Source organism: Perissodus microlepis, chromosome 1, assembly GCF_051167445.1.
Source record: "Perissodus microlepis isolate ML-2025 ecotype Zambia chromosome 1, ASM5116744v1, whole genome shotgun sequence".
Classification (NCBI taxonomy): domain Eukaryota; kingdom Metazoa; phylum Chordata; class Actinopteri; order Cichliformes; family Cichlidae; genus Perissodus; species Perissodus microlepis.
In genome coordinates this window covers 5,951,413-5,968,978 of record NC_140461.1, presented here as the reverse complement: position 1 = coordinate 5,968,978, position 17,566 = coordinate 5,951,413, and the positions used below count along the sequence as shown (strand labels likewise).

General features: G+C 39.8%; 1 protein-coding gene across 1 annotated transcript in view; it reads right to left on the bottom strand.

The window, feature by feature from the left end:
* itfg1 (integrin alpha FG-GAP repeat containing 1) overlaps positions 1–17,566 on the bottom strand; it is a 165,002-nt gene that overhangs the window by 61,045 nt on the left and 86,391 nt on the right. Inside the window, exons 11-12 of the mRNA XM_084927789.1 lie at positions 11,000–11,150; positions 9,069–9,177 (exon numbers count right to left, since the gene is read on the bottom strand). Coding sequence (XP_084783915.1) covers positions 9,069–9,177; positions 11,000–11,150 — 260 coding nt within the window. The remainder of the gene's footprint in view (positions 1–9,068; positions 9,178–10,999; positions 11,151–17,566) is intronic.

The window sequence follows — 17,566 nt, the reverse complement described above, 5'->3', positions numbered from 1 at the left end:
CTATACAAAAGAAACCTTCCTTGAAATACTGTCAAAACAACAAGACATATAGAACCGATATGATTTTTACCCTCTGCTTTCAATTTTATTTTATTTATTACAGAATGGCGTCCTTACTGCTAAGTTTTTCACTGCTCTGTGGCTCTACTCACAAAGTTATAGCATGCTTGTAAATAATAAATGGTTCGAAAGCAGCAGAGGTACAGGTCTTGATGGAAAACACTACTGAGGGGACTATTCTATGTCAGGAGCTTGGAAGCATAAGATGTCAAACCAGTACAGGTTCAGGTCATCTCAGTGTGAACATGCCTGCAAGAGTCCAGGATTCTGGCAGGCAGAAAGGCAAGGTTGCTGTCTAAGGTGTGTGTGATGGAAATTGTGATGGATTTAGCCTGGAAAGTCAAAGTACTTCATGGTATCTGAGCTTTCACTCAGAAACTGCGCACACATGCAAGTGTATACCAGGCTGGACACAAAGTAAATCCTACAGAGGGTGTTGTTCAATAATGCGCATGGGAGGGTTGAGGGATGTCATCTTGAGAAAATGGGATTTCATCTTACAGAACAGAGGACTGTATCAGGCTGTCTACAAAGACACACAACTGACTGACAAAGTGTCAAGGCTGAATATGAAGTGCACGCTTTAGGCCTCACTTACTACAGTGTAATACTATTAGCTGTGCTATCAGAGATGCCTGAATAGAATGGTAAATAAACAGTTCTATCCTCATGGGGATTCACAGGAGGTGCAAGGCTATTAAGCTGAATTTGAGCTCACACTCACAAGGGAGAGGAATGAAATGTTGACAAGGTGTTAACACTTGACAGATACATTTTTATTTTGGTTGCTTGTTGCTCTCTCATCTGTACTCTGCTAGATGGAGTGAAAATGCAACACAGTGAACATGTATGAAATATTTACAACCAGAAATGTAATAACTGAAGCTGAATGAAGAGGAGACACGGGAAAGCTGACAGTGGGGAGGAAAAAAAACATGAATTTTGGCGTGGGTGTATCTTTTTGTGTGTTGTTTGAAGTGCTGCAGTGAGACAAGACATGGATAACGATAAGGACGGCAGAGTTTAAAGAGGCGGCACGAAAGGAATTCCTGTTACGGCACGAGGAAAGGGGACGTGTCAAGGTCACACACGTACAAGCATACACACAAAAGCTCTTAGAACACTAAAAACAAATGACTCTCTTTCACTTTTTTGGCATATATAAACCACCTAATATATAATAGTTTTAGTATTTTGCGATATTTCTTCCTAATGTAGTGGTCTTTCAGATTCCCAATTTGTACAACCATGTTTATTGATGTTGAGCCGACTATGCCTGGAGAGAATCTAGATTACAATGTGCCTCCTCTGATGCACACAAAGTCACCAGCTGCTTCTTTCCTATTAGCTGTAAGGGGTTTCATTGACAGGAGGGAATCCATGCAGAGGTTCATGCCATTTCCTTGCCTCCCTTCTCATTCTAATTACCCAGAACCCCTGCGAACCAGCTTCTTAAAATGTTGCAGAAGAGCATGTAAACAACAAGTTCGAAAAGCAGCAGTTCCTCTCTGACTAGAATACAAACTGAAATATGTGCACTTTATGTGGGAACAAAATTTCATCTTGTGTTGGAGCAATGGAGTCTACAACCAACCAATATATTATAGCCCACTGAATTTGGAATATGGGTTCTGTGCATCTAGGGATAAAGATTTGATGAATATACTTAATTTCATTGGGATTTTTGTAAACAGTATTGCAACAATGATTTCAGGTATTGTTACTGTCTATAAATTAAATACCTTGCATTATTATGGCACAGCCACGCATTTTTGGCAGTCTGTTTACAGACTGGCGGCTATCTTGTTGCACTTTTAAAAAATTTTTTATATTGGATAAAGGAATCCTGTCATTTCCTACACAACCCAGCATTAATAAGAGAAATCACTAATAAAAGCCACTTTCTTGTAATCAGTGGCAAACTACTGTGTAAAGGTTGAGTGTGCGTGTCGATGTGTCAGCATTTTTGCTTGTACAGAATCTAAAGATGTTTTAAAATGTCCATCAACTTCAGGAGATTGTGACACTTTCTTTTTCTACATCAATAACCAAAACAGCTCAAGATCAAGGTTTTCTGAGGAAATCAGAGCAAGTTTGTTGAGGTGATGATATGAAGATCCCCAATCAGAAGCTTTCCTTGGGACTGCTAACTGAGCAGCATCTTAACTGTGCATGTCAATGCATCACTTACCTACTGTAACCTACTGTCATTATTTAGCTCATGAGTGACAGCCCTGGAATCCTATTGCCATAACCGTCTGTCTTCTGTCTTTTATAGTTTCTTCTTTGTCCTCTTCGTTTTTCTCTCTGTTTCTCTCTTTGTACTTTTTTGCAGGTATTTCTAGCTCAGAAACAGCATTTTTCTCATATCCAGTTACCAGCCCCAACAACCAGAGAGTTTATTTTTATATTGGTTGCAGTTTATTGTCTTTTTGTGCTCTTCTCTCTCCTTCCCATTACTCCCTAACTGGCAGCAGATGGCTGTCCCATCTTGAGCCTACTTCTGATGGAGATTTCTCCCTGTTAAAAGGTCGCCAAGTGCTAGCTCAGAGAGGATCACTGGGAGTTTCTGTCTACTGAAAGTGTGTATGCATGAAGTATGCATTATAGGGTTATAGATGATAGGCTTTAAACAACACTATCATGCACTTGAAATATAAATGTTAAATTTCTGGCTACTGGTAACTAATCAAGCAGGTGTTAGCCATAGTAATGAGACGGCTTGTGAATGATATAGTGTGAGCTGCAGTTAGCTGGAAAAATTATTTATTTAGAAAATGATTCACCACTTTACAGTCTATATTTTTGAACATCATAATGAAACAAAATGTTTTCTTTCTGAATAAAAATATTTGTTAAATCTTGTCTTGACAGTCTCAACATATTTCTGTCTGCCAAAAATGTCATTTTTGCAGTGTGGTCACCTTCAAAAATTAATATTAATATCAGCAGCAGATTACATCTGCAGATGCCAATTTGCAAAATTGGGACTTGGTGAATAATTACTTCCCTTTTTACAGCAATTTAAAGATAAATTGTTGGTAATATGTGTTGGTGAGTCATTACAACTGCTCCTCTCGCAAATTCTAAATTTCACTTTTTATTTCAGAAACGATTAATAATTCAACCCTATGTAATGAAAACATTAGAGCTTGTCCATATCAAGTCCACGCAGACTTCTTGTGGGTACCTAGGAACCACTTGCACCTTCAGTGGGACAACCTTTCAGCTTAAACACATGTCTCACAAATGTGAAATGGAAGCCAAGACACAAGACACCTGGGTCAAATCTTAGCGCTACAACTTGATATCCAGGTCACTGCTTCTACTTCAACTAACCTTGACATGACATGTCACAGAACACACCTTGCCATTACCAGGTTGCCAAGTTCCCAGAAACAACAGTATTGATACCAACTGAACCAAATAGAGGGTTTTAGTGTCAGTTGTAACAGGTCGGTGCAATGGAACTAACCTTCTTCTGCCTCTCACATCCTATTATTCCATAAAAGTATGCCACTCCTCCTTCTGGTCATGACTACTGTGTCATTCAAGTGTTGGAGAGAGCAGTGAGTGGTTTGCTGGCTCAATTCAAAGATGTGTATTAAGACATTTAACTGTCTAACTGAATGGGCTAACAAGTGAAGGGTACTTGCACTATACCACTGTGGTGGATACCAACATACTAAATTGCTAAATCCAAACTATAATTTTATTTCATTTTGTCTTATGACTCAAATCACTTGATCCACTATTGTGAACTTGATGTAATTTGAGCATTTGTTACCACCACAAACAATTTGTTTGAGTGGAATGAGGTCTCAAATGCCTTTATTGTTGATCTGCTGTGTCAACAGTATAATGTCTTCATTAAATCAATGACTGCTGATTCTTTTTTTAACAAGTGAAAGGCATCATGGGTATACAGTGCACCTCAGGAGAGGTTAACTTGTTTTGTATGTAATCCCTTGAAAACAATATCGATTCTGAGGCATAATTTAAGTGTTAGTAAGTGCTAGTACCACTGTGTGTCGTTTTTTGTGTGTGATTCAGAAAGCAGAGGAGGAGGTGTAGTCCCTCCCCTCCCAATAGACAAAACAACAACTGTTCGCCAACTGTGCAGGAACAGAAAGGGATGAGCAGCGCTCCTTTTCGTGCTAATGAGCAGAGCAGAGTGACAGATTAAATTGTGCACAGGCCCACCCCAGAGTGGAACTATTTTTACTTTTCTCAAATGTCACCAGGTACTAATGCTGTACAAACATTTTGACTTCAAAAGAACACATCTTGATTTTTACTCAAACACTGCTGCAATAAAAAAATGAAAGAAATAAAATCTATTAACTTAAAAAAAAAAGTGAGCCAAAAATACATGAAACTATTTCTGAACAGATACTGAAGCCAAAGCTGCTTGTAGTGAGACATTTGAATATAAGTTTTACAGCACTTTTGGACAAAAAGTGCGTGCCGTTTCTTCAGACTTAGTGAACATTTAATTGTCTTCCTTGCATAAAAGAATAGAAGGTATTTTTTGGAGGATCTCTGACAGCTTTGCCTGACTATCAAAAGTGGAAAATGACAGGATAATTGGGTAATGAAAAAGTAGAAAAAGACAAGCAATAACTGTATCAGGCTATTGACTCTCTAAAACAATACACTACACCCATACTCATTGCTTTAACTTTGGGTTAATAACTTTACCTGATAATACTAAATTTTGGTGGTAAATCAGTTCATTTATAACCTGAATCACACATTCTTGGCTTGATTTTTAAATCTTTGCTGTAAAAAAGAAACAAATGCACAGTAAATAGAAAAAAATGTAATTTAATGCATAATTATTGTATACAATTGGAAATATGGCATGAAAGCAAATCAGCCTCTTCAACCTCTTCATTAAAATTCTCTCTGACTGAGAAGGTCATGCTGACTATTAAGAGGTGATGCTTTAAAGAAGCTGGCCTGGAGAGAAATCTTTATGATATACACCCTCAACACCATGGGAATAAATAGAACCGATGATTATTTAAATATTAAATGCCTTTTGATTTATGTGACAGTTGATAATTTGGGGGTTTGTCTTGAAGTAAACAGGAACCTGATAATGACTTTGTAGTCATATAGTACAGCTTTTCTAATGGATAAAAGATGGCCAGTGGCTTTGGTATATGAGGTTTTATGCATGTATGATGGATAATGTACTAGCTCTGTCCTTGTGTATATAACTTAATTCATTTTGTGTACCTCACACACTTTAATGAAGTCTTTGTGTTGAAATATCTACGTGTACTTCCACTGAAATGTGACCCAACAGACAAGTCAAACTCACTCTACTGTTTTTGTTTTTTGTTCAACAAAGAAATATCAGGTATAATATATGCTTCGGGCGGCAAAATCCAATCACCACCTCCTCGCGGTGTCGGCTGGAAACAAGATCCTCTGGAACTTGGCTAACGGTGATGGTCTTTGACGACAGGCGGTGCGACACGTCGGTTAAAGTATAAAGTTTGTCGCATCTTATAGACATGCCAGCCAGAAACTTCTACCAAAAGAAGCCAGCTCATCTACGATTCGGAACAATCAACATTGGAACTCTGACTGGACGCAGCCGAGAGCTGGCCCAGGTACTCAAGAAGAGGAACATCGACGTAGCCTGTGTTCAAGAATGCAAATGGACCGGAAGCAAAGCGGCGAAGATTGGAGAGGGATATAAGCTCTTCTACTGTGGAGAGAGAGCCACTAAGAATGGAGTGGCCATCGCACTCAGCAAACACCTGCTCCAATCCCCGTATAAGATTGAGCGAACATCTGATCGATTAATGTCTATCAGAATCGAACTAGGAACAGCTGACGTTAATGTTGTGACCTGCTATGCACCACAGACTGGATACAGCAATGAAACGAAAAATGAATTTTGGGACAAGTTGGACAGGATCATACGGACCATTGCCCCGGATGAACACATTCTAATCGGAGGCGATCTGAATGGCCACGTGGGATCGAACAGGGGCGGCTACCCACAGTGCCATGGGGGACAAGGCCTCGGCGTGAGGAACGACGACGGAATACGTATTCTCGATTTTGCGGCGGCGCACGATCTGGCCGTTACAAACACATTCTTTAAGAAGCGCCCTTCGCACCTAGCCACCTACACCAGCGACGGACATGCAACTCAGATCGACTATTGGATGGTTCGGCGGCGAGACCTCAAACAGGTCACGGACACCAAAGTAATTCCATATGAATCCGTGGCCCCCCAGCACCGTCTACTTGTCATGGATACGAAGATTGTCAAGCCAAAGCTGCCCAGATGCCGGACAGGACAAAAACAATTCAAATAGTGGAAGGCGAAGGAGAACAAGGAGAAACTGACAACTATGCTCCTCTCACTTGCAGTAAACACTGACCAACCTGCTGAGAAGATGTGGACTGAAGTGGGGGAGCGCATCCACAACATTGCGGAGGACATCGTTGGTTCAACAAAACCGGGCAGAAAATACATTGAGAAACAGGTCTGGTGGTGGAATGAGGAGGTACAAAAAGCAATAAAAGCGAAGAACCTGGCCTATAAGACTTGGTGGCGATCGCGAGCGCATGAAGATCTCACCCGATACCGCTCGCTGAAATCAGCAGCAAAGAGGGCAGTGGCCTCCGCAAAAAGACGACACTACCAAGATCTTTATGACCAGCTCCAAACCCCAGAGGGGGCCAATAACATCTACCGACTTGCCAAAGCCCGCCACCGCGCAAAGCAGGACTTTGATACGAACCATGTTGTCCAAATCAAAGGAGCCGACGGGCAGGTTCTGCGAGACCCCCAAGACATCCTTCAGCACTGGTCAGATTACTTCGCTGGAATCAGCAATGAAGAATTTACACATCCGCCTATCCCACCCGTGGACCCAGTCGCAGGGCCTGTCACACCAATCACCACTGCCGAAGTCCAAAACGCGTTGAAGAAAATGAAAAACGGAAAAGCTACAGGACCGGACGACATCCCAGCTGAAATCTGGAAGATGATAGGCGACTGCGGTACAACATACCTTGCGGCACTCTTCAACCATATCACGGTTGAAGACAAAGCCCCCCGAGCTTGGACATTGAGCATCACAGTGCCCATCTGGAAGGGCAAGAGAGACGTCACAGAATGCACCAACTATCGACCAATTCGTCTACTCTGCCATGCAATGAAGATCTTCGAACGTGTCCTGGAAAATCGGATCCGTCAACTGGTCACAATCACCCCGAATCAATGCGGCTTTGTTAAGGGCTGTGGATCTATTGATGCCATACATGCGGCCTGTTTGCTGATGGAAACGCACCGGGAAAAGAACAAGACGGTGCACATGGTCTTCCTGGATCTGGAAAAGGCATTCGATAGGGTCCCCCACAAGCTGATTTGGCGATCATTACGAACACATGGTGCCCCGGAAGCCTATGTGAAATGGACTCAGCTGCTCTACCGTAATGTCACAAGCGAGGTCCGATGTTCAGCGGGAACATCACCAGCCTTCCCGATTACCGTTGGCGTCCACCAGGGCTCGGCCCTCTCGCCCCTGCTGTTCACTCTCTGTATGGACACCGCGACAGCTGATCTGCAATCACCACATCCATGGAGCCTCCTGTATGCAGATGATGTGTGCCTATCAGAAACAGAAAACTGCCTAGCCCTGCAAACCCAAACACAAGCATGGAAAGACTGGCTCTTCGAAAATGGCATGCGCCTGAACATCAAGAAGACTGAGTACCTTGAATGCGGCCCCCAGACCAACAGTACCATCACTATCGATGGCGAGCCGCTGACTAAAGTTGCCTAATTCAAGTACCTCGGGTCCCTTGTCACCTCGGACTGCGAAACTCTACCAGACACCAGACTCCGTGTCAACACAGCGTGGAGGAAGTGGCATCAGGTAAGTGGAGTCTTATGTGACAAGAGAATGCCAGTCTATCTTAAGGCGAAAGTCTATAAGTCAATTGTGCGTCCAGTGGCACTCTACGGGTCAGAGTGCTGGCCAGTGACGACCAAACACGAACAAGCTCTTCACACCATGGAGATGAAGATGCTGAGGTGGCCTCTGGGTCTCACACGACCTGACCGAGCAAGGAACGGAGATGTCAGGAAACAATGGGGAGTGACACCGATCACAGACAAGATGCGAGAGGCGAGGCTCTGATGATACGGCCATGGTGTCCGTAGTGATAAAAATTCTATCGCAAAGACAGCCCAGCAATTAGATCTGGATGGAAACAGGCCACAAGGAAGACCAAAAAAGCGCTGGATGGACCGAATCAAGGATGATATGAAGGCTGTGAATGTTACACCAGAAGACGCCCTTGATAGGAAGAAGTGGAGGAAGGCATGCAAGATAGCGGACCCTGCATCGCGGGATATAAACCGCTAGGAAGAAGAAGAATATATGCTTCACAAAAAAACCAATTACTCCTCTTCCTCTCATCTCAACTGCCATTGATTCATTAATGGCACCAACATAGACTAGGAGAAGTGTGGTTTTATGTTTTGAGAGGCAATAGAGTGCAATATAGTGCCTTATGTGCTGTACAAGGAGACTAGATTCGAAATGGCCTTTTGGGAGAAGGTGCATTTACTACAGCAGATCTTTTTGTGCGGACAGTGGCCAGTTTAATTTAAGATGAAATTGAACAAAAAGCTCAGAGAGATCCCTTTTTCACCACCAACTGAGTAGCTCCAGGCTAGAAATCAAAATATGACAGATAATAGTCATGACCATCTGCTTTCGAGGTTGGGGAAAAGACTTGCTCATGTTTAATGTTCCTAATTGGTCTAGGAGGGGCTGTTACAGAAAGAAAATAAGAAAAAAAGGACTAAATGATAATATATTCAAATTTCAGTATGTGTATGTTATCTGGTGAGGACAGCTTGGGAATGGAAATAAATGTTCTTCCTTCATGTTGCCCCTTCAAGGGACTGGTTTCGGCATGGGGAGAGTAGTGAGAAAGGGAGCATACTTGGCAAATCAGTCCCTTACCCATCACTTTAACGAAGTAGGCATCGGCTTCGAAATTGTTCTTCAAAGCGTGAATTCTCAAGTCCTGTTTGCCCTCTGCCTTGCTCTGAACCAGCATGTCTAAAATACCCTGCAAATGAAGACAGACACATAGATAAGGGACAATGAGAGCATGGCATGGTGCTTCTTTTGATGTACATTTTTATCCCTCTGACATACTGGACGTCCCATCCAGAATTATCGCATCATCTCTATTCCGCCGTCTTTCTCCTTTCCTCACTAAGTCTCTCTTTCTCTCGGTCTCATTTATAAATTCTCTCTCAGGGGCGAGTGAGAGAGCCAAGCACTGAAAGCGGGAGAGTTGAATTTAATAGACAGGCCATATTAGCAGTAATAATTAATTCTGATAAGACAAGAACATACAGTAGATCGCAATACAGCTTCTGTACTATATGTAGTCTCTCATTAAGAGACTGGGGGTGAGTGCTGGAATCAAAGTCTACGACACACACAAAGAAGGAGTTTGACAAAGGTAGTGTGTAAGAGAGTATGTGTAGATGTTTTCTAGCAAGGCCCATTTGCAGCATTAATTAAATGCTTAATATCACAGAGCAACACACTTAACACACTTAATGAGAGCAAAACCTAACAAATCATTTCCCAACGTTTGGGAAAATTAAAGTATAGCTCATCTTGTTTTATCTACTCTTCCTCTATAGTGGTGTATTGCCAGGTCCTGCATCTATTGCACCCACTCCCACAATGAATCAAATTCCAAAATAAAAATGCACAAAGAGAAGAATAACACTGCAACAATGAGGGAGAGCAAAAAAACCAAAAACCCACAGAGCACTCATGCGCGCGCACACACACACACACACAAACACACACACACAAATAAATACAGTAGCTCAGAAAAAAAAAGGGGGAAAAAAAGCACACTCATGCACAAGCTACTCCATGTGCTTATAAATATTTTAATAACAACAATGAAGCACTGAACCAAATACTCATATTCTCAGTCTAAATCAGGAGTTATTGCTTCAGAATATAAAAGAAAACCCATTAATGTAAACAATTCTGTTAATGCGTGTGTCAAAAAAGCTTTACACATAATCCACTTTTCTGCATTAGAGATATCCTAGTTTGCACACTCTCTGATATGCATTCCTCTGCTCCATTTGGCAATGATTTCTTTACGTAGGAATTTTCACAAAATGATTTCAGTTTATTGGTATATCTAACAAAATAAGACAAAAGTGGAAAGACTGTGAGCTGTGATCTGACTAGTTAATGCTTTGACTCCAACAATCTAACAGAGAATGGTAGGTCTAACTAATCTAATGTTGACATTTATTCACTTGACGTCAGCTCTTAAACTAGGACAGTGTCAAAGAGGTGATGAGTGTGGATGCTTTTTGTTAAAAAAGATGAGCCTAACTTCTCTGATATTCTCAGAGTTTGCATGTAAGAGTTCAGGTAAGCTTAACTTGTCAGGAGCATCGGATCTACTTACACAAAGGTGGATGACACTTCCCTTATCAAAAATGCAAATCTAATATTGCAGTGGGAGTTGTTATAGTTGTTATTATAATCAAATTTTCAAAAGTACAAATATTGCAAGCTGCATACAAGGCTCCTGTGAGTCTCCTAATGTATAAATAAAAACAAAATAAAATTACAAGGTTAAATTATTAAATATGCTGCACATGGCTTTTTATGTATATTTAAAATAGGCTATATTTAAAAGAAAATCAGCTGGCTAAAGAACTGTAGTTCCACTAGACCAAGATTATCTTTGGCTATGGAAATGTAGTCAAAACACAAAAAAAATATTAAGAATAGTATCCATAGAAATGAGTTTTTAAAAAGGCGTAAGAAATGTAACAGAGAATGATTTATGAAATACTACTGGACAGAACTGAAAATCAACACAAAATTTAACTACTCACGTCCTCATAGATGTCAAAGAAAGTTGCCCTGACGGCATTTTGAATGGCTCCTAAATCTGACTGGTCCCAGTGGATGTGGAACATTCGTCCAACACTGTGGCAAGTTTCGCTGTTACAGGGCACGTTCTCTAATAGGAAGGCCTGCTGGCCACTGGGGGGCAAAGAGAGAGACGGGGAAAAAAAACATTGTAAGTGCATGTTACCATTTACATTTAGACAGTGACAGAGAACCCTGGTGATGTCAAATGTAAGTAATGTTCATGTCATCAGCTGATCAGTACTTTGCTTGTGTCGAGTTTGTTATCTGGCAACAATAACACCACGATGAGTCTTAGCTGGAAGTTTGATGCTTAGAATCATTTGGAGCTACAGGCTTTTACAACAACATGACATTTGTTATAAGTGAACGAAAACAGATTTCAACTAGAAAATAAACCAGTCTTTAAAATAAACTTCACAGTTTTGACTTGATGCATTTACAACATATTCATATAATGTGGCTCCAAAAAAGCCATGCCTTCACTCAAATAAGAAAGAAGAGATGTTTTTTGCTGTCCTGAACCTGTACTTGGTAATTTGTCGATTCCTGTACTTGGAATTGACAAATTAAAATGCTACAACATATTAATTAAGGGTTGATTTTCTCTTTTTAAGATGATGAGAGCTGCCTTAGGCTGCTGCCCTGAGGAAATTTTGTGCTTTTTAAAAAAACTTTAATAATTTTCTGCATGACTGGATATAGTCCAAACCTTACATTGCACTGTGTCATAGTGTATATATTGAAGGGTGACAAATTATAGGAAAAATGATGAGCCCTTAACTAACATTGGAAACGATTCGGCTGTTTTGTAAGCTTTGAGTTCATTTTTATTATAGTGCAAGGTCATCGAATGCATTATACTATAATTTGGTCCCTAAGATTTGGGACATGAAAGTTTTGGGGGGAGGTTCAAATTTTTCTCTGTAAACCACCAGAGTGGAGTTTGAGTCAAATAACTAAGATGTGATAGAAATTACTTTAATTAAAGTATAACATTAACTGTTTAGGAAATACAGCCATTTTTAATAATACCCAATCCTCAGTATAAAATACTTATGGACTCAGCTGTAACCTCAACTTACTTTGATCTCTTTTATCCCATGATAAAACATTTCTACCCTGATAAGCCCCTATCTGTACAGAAAAAAGGGGTCAGTGAACTGTTTCAGGAGTATGAAAATGATGTGAATCTGACACTATGGCTTTTAAAGTGGCAGAATATTAACTAAAATGAACACAGATGGAAAATTCTAGACAGATATGTCACAAAGTACCCTCCACCACCATCATCTTCATACCAAAGGAGAATATCTTTTGGAAGAATGGTGCCCCATTCCTTCATTGAGTTACAAAGATGAGTTGAGGTCTAAATACTGAAGCTTACTGTGGTATTTCCTGCACCTTGTATTTGGCATTTCTTTACAAATGCAAGCAAATAAGTATACTTGATCATATACTTGAGCTGAGGCAAAACCCAACCCCTTTCCTCTATTTTCCCTCCATCTCTGTACTTGCACTTTTTCTGCGCAGTCTTTGTCACATCTTAATTCACTGGCGAGACTAAATTCAATCTTTATCACTGGAGATAGCTATCTGTACCTGTTCTTAGATCTCAGTGGGATTGCTGAGCTTTAAAAAAAAAGAAAAGCTGCTGGTTTAAAAATAGAATAATTGTGAAAGCCCTCAGTCAATCAGGATTGTAAACACCCATCCCCACCGTCACCACTACCCACAAAGCTAGTACAAGCCTCTGGGGACTAGAAGATAGACCGCAAGCGGGGACATCTTTCATCAAGGATATTTTAGAAAGACTGTGTGATCTTTTCAGCAGCAGGAAAACATTCTATCCTCATGCTCCCAGAAAATGGTGAACAGAAAAGATAAAATACTGTAATGTATAGAGTGTGTTGCTTGATAAAACCATGATTGATGGAGATGTGTCAATACGATTATCTTATCCTCCTTGGAATTGTGTTTGACTTTGCTTAGCATGTGATCTTGCAGAGAATATAAAAAGGGGGCACATCATATGGAGTCAGATGGAGTCAAGAGAAGTACCACACTACGACACGATGCACCAACACAAGTTACTATTGTGTCACCCACAAAGGGAGGAAGACACGGCAACAAAAGAATCATTGTAAAGTTTATGTAGTGATTATGAAGTGTATGCTCTATTTAAAGTATCAGCTGTGTGCGGTTGTTACATTATGGCACCATAGTACATTATAGTTGCTACACATATCTGATAAATGGTGATGTTACACAACAGCAAGCTTCAGAAAGTGGAAACCTACTGGTCAAATTGGTACTTGAAATATGCTTGTAAGCCTCTCCACTGCTGTTAGCTGTGTAATAGGAAAAAACGGAGCTTGTGGAACCAGGAGTAAGAGAAAGCAGATGAACAACTTTGGTAATATTGTATTTTATCCCTGTAGTCCTTTTCATAAAGCATCTAATTGAAATTTTGATTGTTGCTTTTCACAAAAAACACAAACTCCTGTAATCAGGAGCAAACAGTTCAGAGTTTTGCTAAACTGGATCGTCTGACATAAGACCTCATGCTTACTAACTTCCAAACACAGAGGTGGAGAAGCTTGTTTTGCAGCTACAGAGCTTGGAAACCTTAATTGTCATGTAAAATGTTGACATATATTTGGATGGAATTAACACGTGCAATGCAATGAGCAGGTTGCCTCTGCAATATTCGGGTTAACTGAAAGTAATAAATGTGCATTTAGCTGTTAATTCCTAGATTCAATAAGGACAAGAATCTATATATAAAACACTTCAAAGAGCAGGGAAGAGCAGGAATTTAATTAATTCCTATAGCAGGGACGTAACGCTCCAGGCTCAGTGTCAGCTGAGATGGTGTGCTGCTGTTTCAGAATAGCTATATCTCTGTGTGGGGTGAGTGGGGTTGAAGGGTGGGGCTGCGGGAACCTCTGTAGGATTAACTGACTTTGGCTGTAATTACAACTGGAGGTTTGTTTAAGGTCATTCTGTGTAACCCATGCGTACTGACACTGAACTAGTCCTCCCCTCCTCATTAGGCTTAACGCAAACAACACTGTATCCAGAATATGATCGGCTCTCATTAGGACCTGCAACTGCAGCACCTACTGGACAAGACCCAGTGTAAATGGTGAGCACTGATTGGCTCACCAGCAGATAATCATGCCTGTAGCCAGATACATTTGTTGACATTCAGGGAGAGTATCTCTGTTTGCATGTGTGTGTTTGAGTGTGTGTAAAAAGAAAGTAACGTTATCAAAGTTTCAGGCTGAACTTTAGAAGGTATATGATTGTTATTCGCCAATATGTGTGTGTCCTTTCTGAGATTTTCGTACTTCAAAAGAACCTCTTTTCCAGCACTGCAGGGGTGGTTATGGTAGGGATGAACTCAAGGTCATAATGTGGATCAGACTCAGACTTACACACAGGTACATGTGCTCTCAATATATACACACATACACACACAAACACACACACACAACTTTGTTCTCGGCATCGGTTTTATGTTTGCAGCAGCAGGTAGAGGTGCAAACCTGATATCTATTCATATTATACACATGCACTCGTGCAGATGACTACTCTGAACCCACAATTTCGCATGCTGGTGTTAATTTTGATTTGAGCATCACAAATTTCTTTTTGTGTGATATAGTATTATGATTCAATATGTATTCCTTGTTTTTTGTGTTTTTTTGTTAGTAAACATCTACTTCATGTCCTCTATGATGTCTTTCCTGTCCACATTTCTTTTAAAACAATGTTAAGACATGCCACTCTTAAGTGTTTAGCATACCAGGTCAGATACATGGTGACACAATGTGTTTTATATGGCAGCCAGCTCCATGGCAGTGTAATACAGTATTTCATTTAATCAATGTAATGTAAATGTTTTGGTGCATTCCATTTGAAGTTGGAAGACCTTTTCAACTGTAACGCCTTGTTAAGTGGGACTGGTGAGCACCCTCACCAACTCCAACTTCACCTTCAAAGATAGTGGCAGTGCATGTAAACTTTAGTGACTGGTTGTGACAGGCTAAATAACCCATACAAGGACCAAGTTCTATCCATTTGCAAAAGAACAAGCACATTGTTGTACTGTAGCTATACTCTGTGACTGGTGTTGTTTAAAGTACTGCCACAATTGTTCTATGCTGGATTTATTCAGCTAAAAAAAGTAAAAAGGATTTGCAGATTTGTGGGGGAGTCTTGTGTATCTGTAATCTGTATCTCACATATTCTCAAAGTGAAGGGAGCTGAATTTGTCTCCACCACTAAAAGGATTCTTCTGTTAGAGCCCAGCTCAAGAGATCACAGTGAAAATGGTGTGCGCTGTCCATGGTCCTGAAGTTACACCAGTTTGATTTTATATTTTACAGTGTATTTGAATGCAATAAAACTTTATTAAAGAAAGACTGTTTTAATTAAATGCATAGATCATAACAAAAAATAGCACCTTCAAACCATCAATACTATTCAAAAAATTAAAATGAAAAAAGTGACTTTCGATGTCTAATGTCCAAGGGGTAATTATTTTAAGGATAGGGTCCAAAATCAACACTTTCTTCCTTCATTATTTCTATTTTTCAGCCATTTAGCATTGATTTTGCTTTTTCAACCCCACTACACAGGCTGTTAAATTCTTGCCACATTAGTTGAAAAGAACACAACAACAAAATATCAAAGAGTAGTAACAGGTTTTTCTGTGATGTTCCTGTGAGGTTAAAATATATAGTTTTACTGAAATGAGATTAGTTTTAATGGGGTTACTCAAAACCAGGAGAGAAATGTCCATTCTTCTTATTTCATGGCATCAAATTCTTCTGCAGACAATTATGCACCAATGAGTGAAGTCAGTTTTTTTTTTTGTTTTTTTTTTAAAGCTTTTCTTTAACCAGGAAGTGAATACAAACCACACCCATCCTGCTAGTTAACGACTGAGTCATCATGCTGTTTAATTTGTAATAATGTCATATTGATCACAGCTTCTTCATCCTATATTGGTAATAAAACGTTTAAATAAAAACCTACAGTTAACAAAAACATGACATTAAATGCATGGCAAGACTTATTTTATAAATATCCTATGTGCATATTGTAAGGTCTTTACCTTATGATATAAAACATTTGAGTCACCTGTTGCTGTGATTTGGCGCTTTAGAAATAAAACTGAAGTCAAAAGATTTCAATTGAATTGAATATTGAGCCTGCACCGACACTAATATGTGTGTGTATCTGAGGTAGTGTGCTTGAGGGATTCCATTATTGTATGAACCCAATGTCAGCTGTTTTCTTGTGTGTGTATGTGCTTGTGGGGAGTCTTACAGTATTTCAGGCTCTATCCACCTTCTCTCTAATTGGCCTCCAGAGGGGTGGTGAGTTGGCAGGAGGCTGACCAACTGATCACACCAATGACCCTTCTCTCCCTCAACCTCAAAAGCTCAGAGGCACCACTGTTACCTATCCACCTTTGTCCCTTTCCTCTGTCCATCCACTCATTCTTCCATCTACTCAATTCCCTAAAGCTGAATGACTAAGCTAACCTGGCCAACTTCTTCTTTATATCTCTCTTTTTTTCTTTTCTGTTCATTTCATTTCATCTTATCGGCCCTTCTGCTTCTCCCTCCACCTCAGTCCAACCAATCATACGCTTTTGTTCCACATTTCTGCCTTTCATAACTCCAAGGACTAACACATGGCTACAAGACATTTTAACAGTGTGTGTGGGTGCATTTCAAATTTCTCTTTTTGTTTTGATAATAGCGACATTACAGTGCCAAGGAAAGACTCCCTTCTTCTTTCTTTGGTGAAATGACCTACTGTCCCTTTATTAATTCTCTCCTCTATTTAGCTCAAAAACTTTCTCTCTCTTGATGAAAATGCTTGTGAGGGTGAGGTTAGTATAATTTACCTAACTATTTATTTCATTATAACTTTAAAAAACAAAACACACAAAAAAAAACCAAAAGATTAAAAAAAGCCTTTAAAATAATAGGGAAACAGAAAATTTGGATAGACAATTTAATTTCCATATTTTAGGGCAGTATCAGTCTTATCTCATATTTATATGATTATAAATCCACTCTCAAATGTGTTTTTACAACAGGGTAATTGTACCGTACAATTTTGTTGTATGCAGACAATCTCACCCAGTACACTGCAGACTGTAACCATGTAGCTATATGTAGTCTCTCTTTCATAGTCTATCAACCCTAAAACATTTTGTGTTGTTTCATATTAGAACATAAACTAGCAAAATCATTTTTTGTGTGAAGAAACCTTAACATTTAATCTGCTTTCACACTATCTCAATCACTCGCTAATCAAATTGATCCAATCATAACAAATTCGTTGTTTATGCTACTTTTCACCCATATTAGAATACATGATTTCAGCAGCTGGTCTATCTTCTAACCCATCATACATTCATCCTCCAAACTCACACCTTGCCTAACATGTTTTTGTGCCTAATCCAGAGCATGTTGTCTTTTTGAGTAGACCTGCTGCAGGTTAGA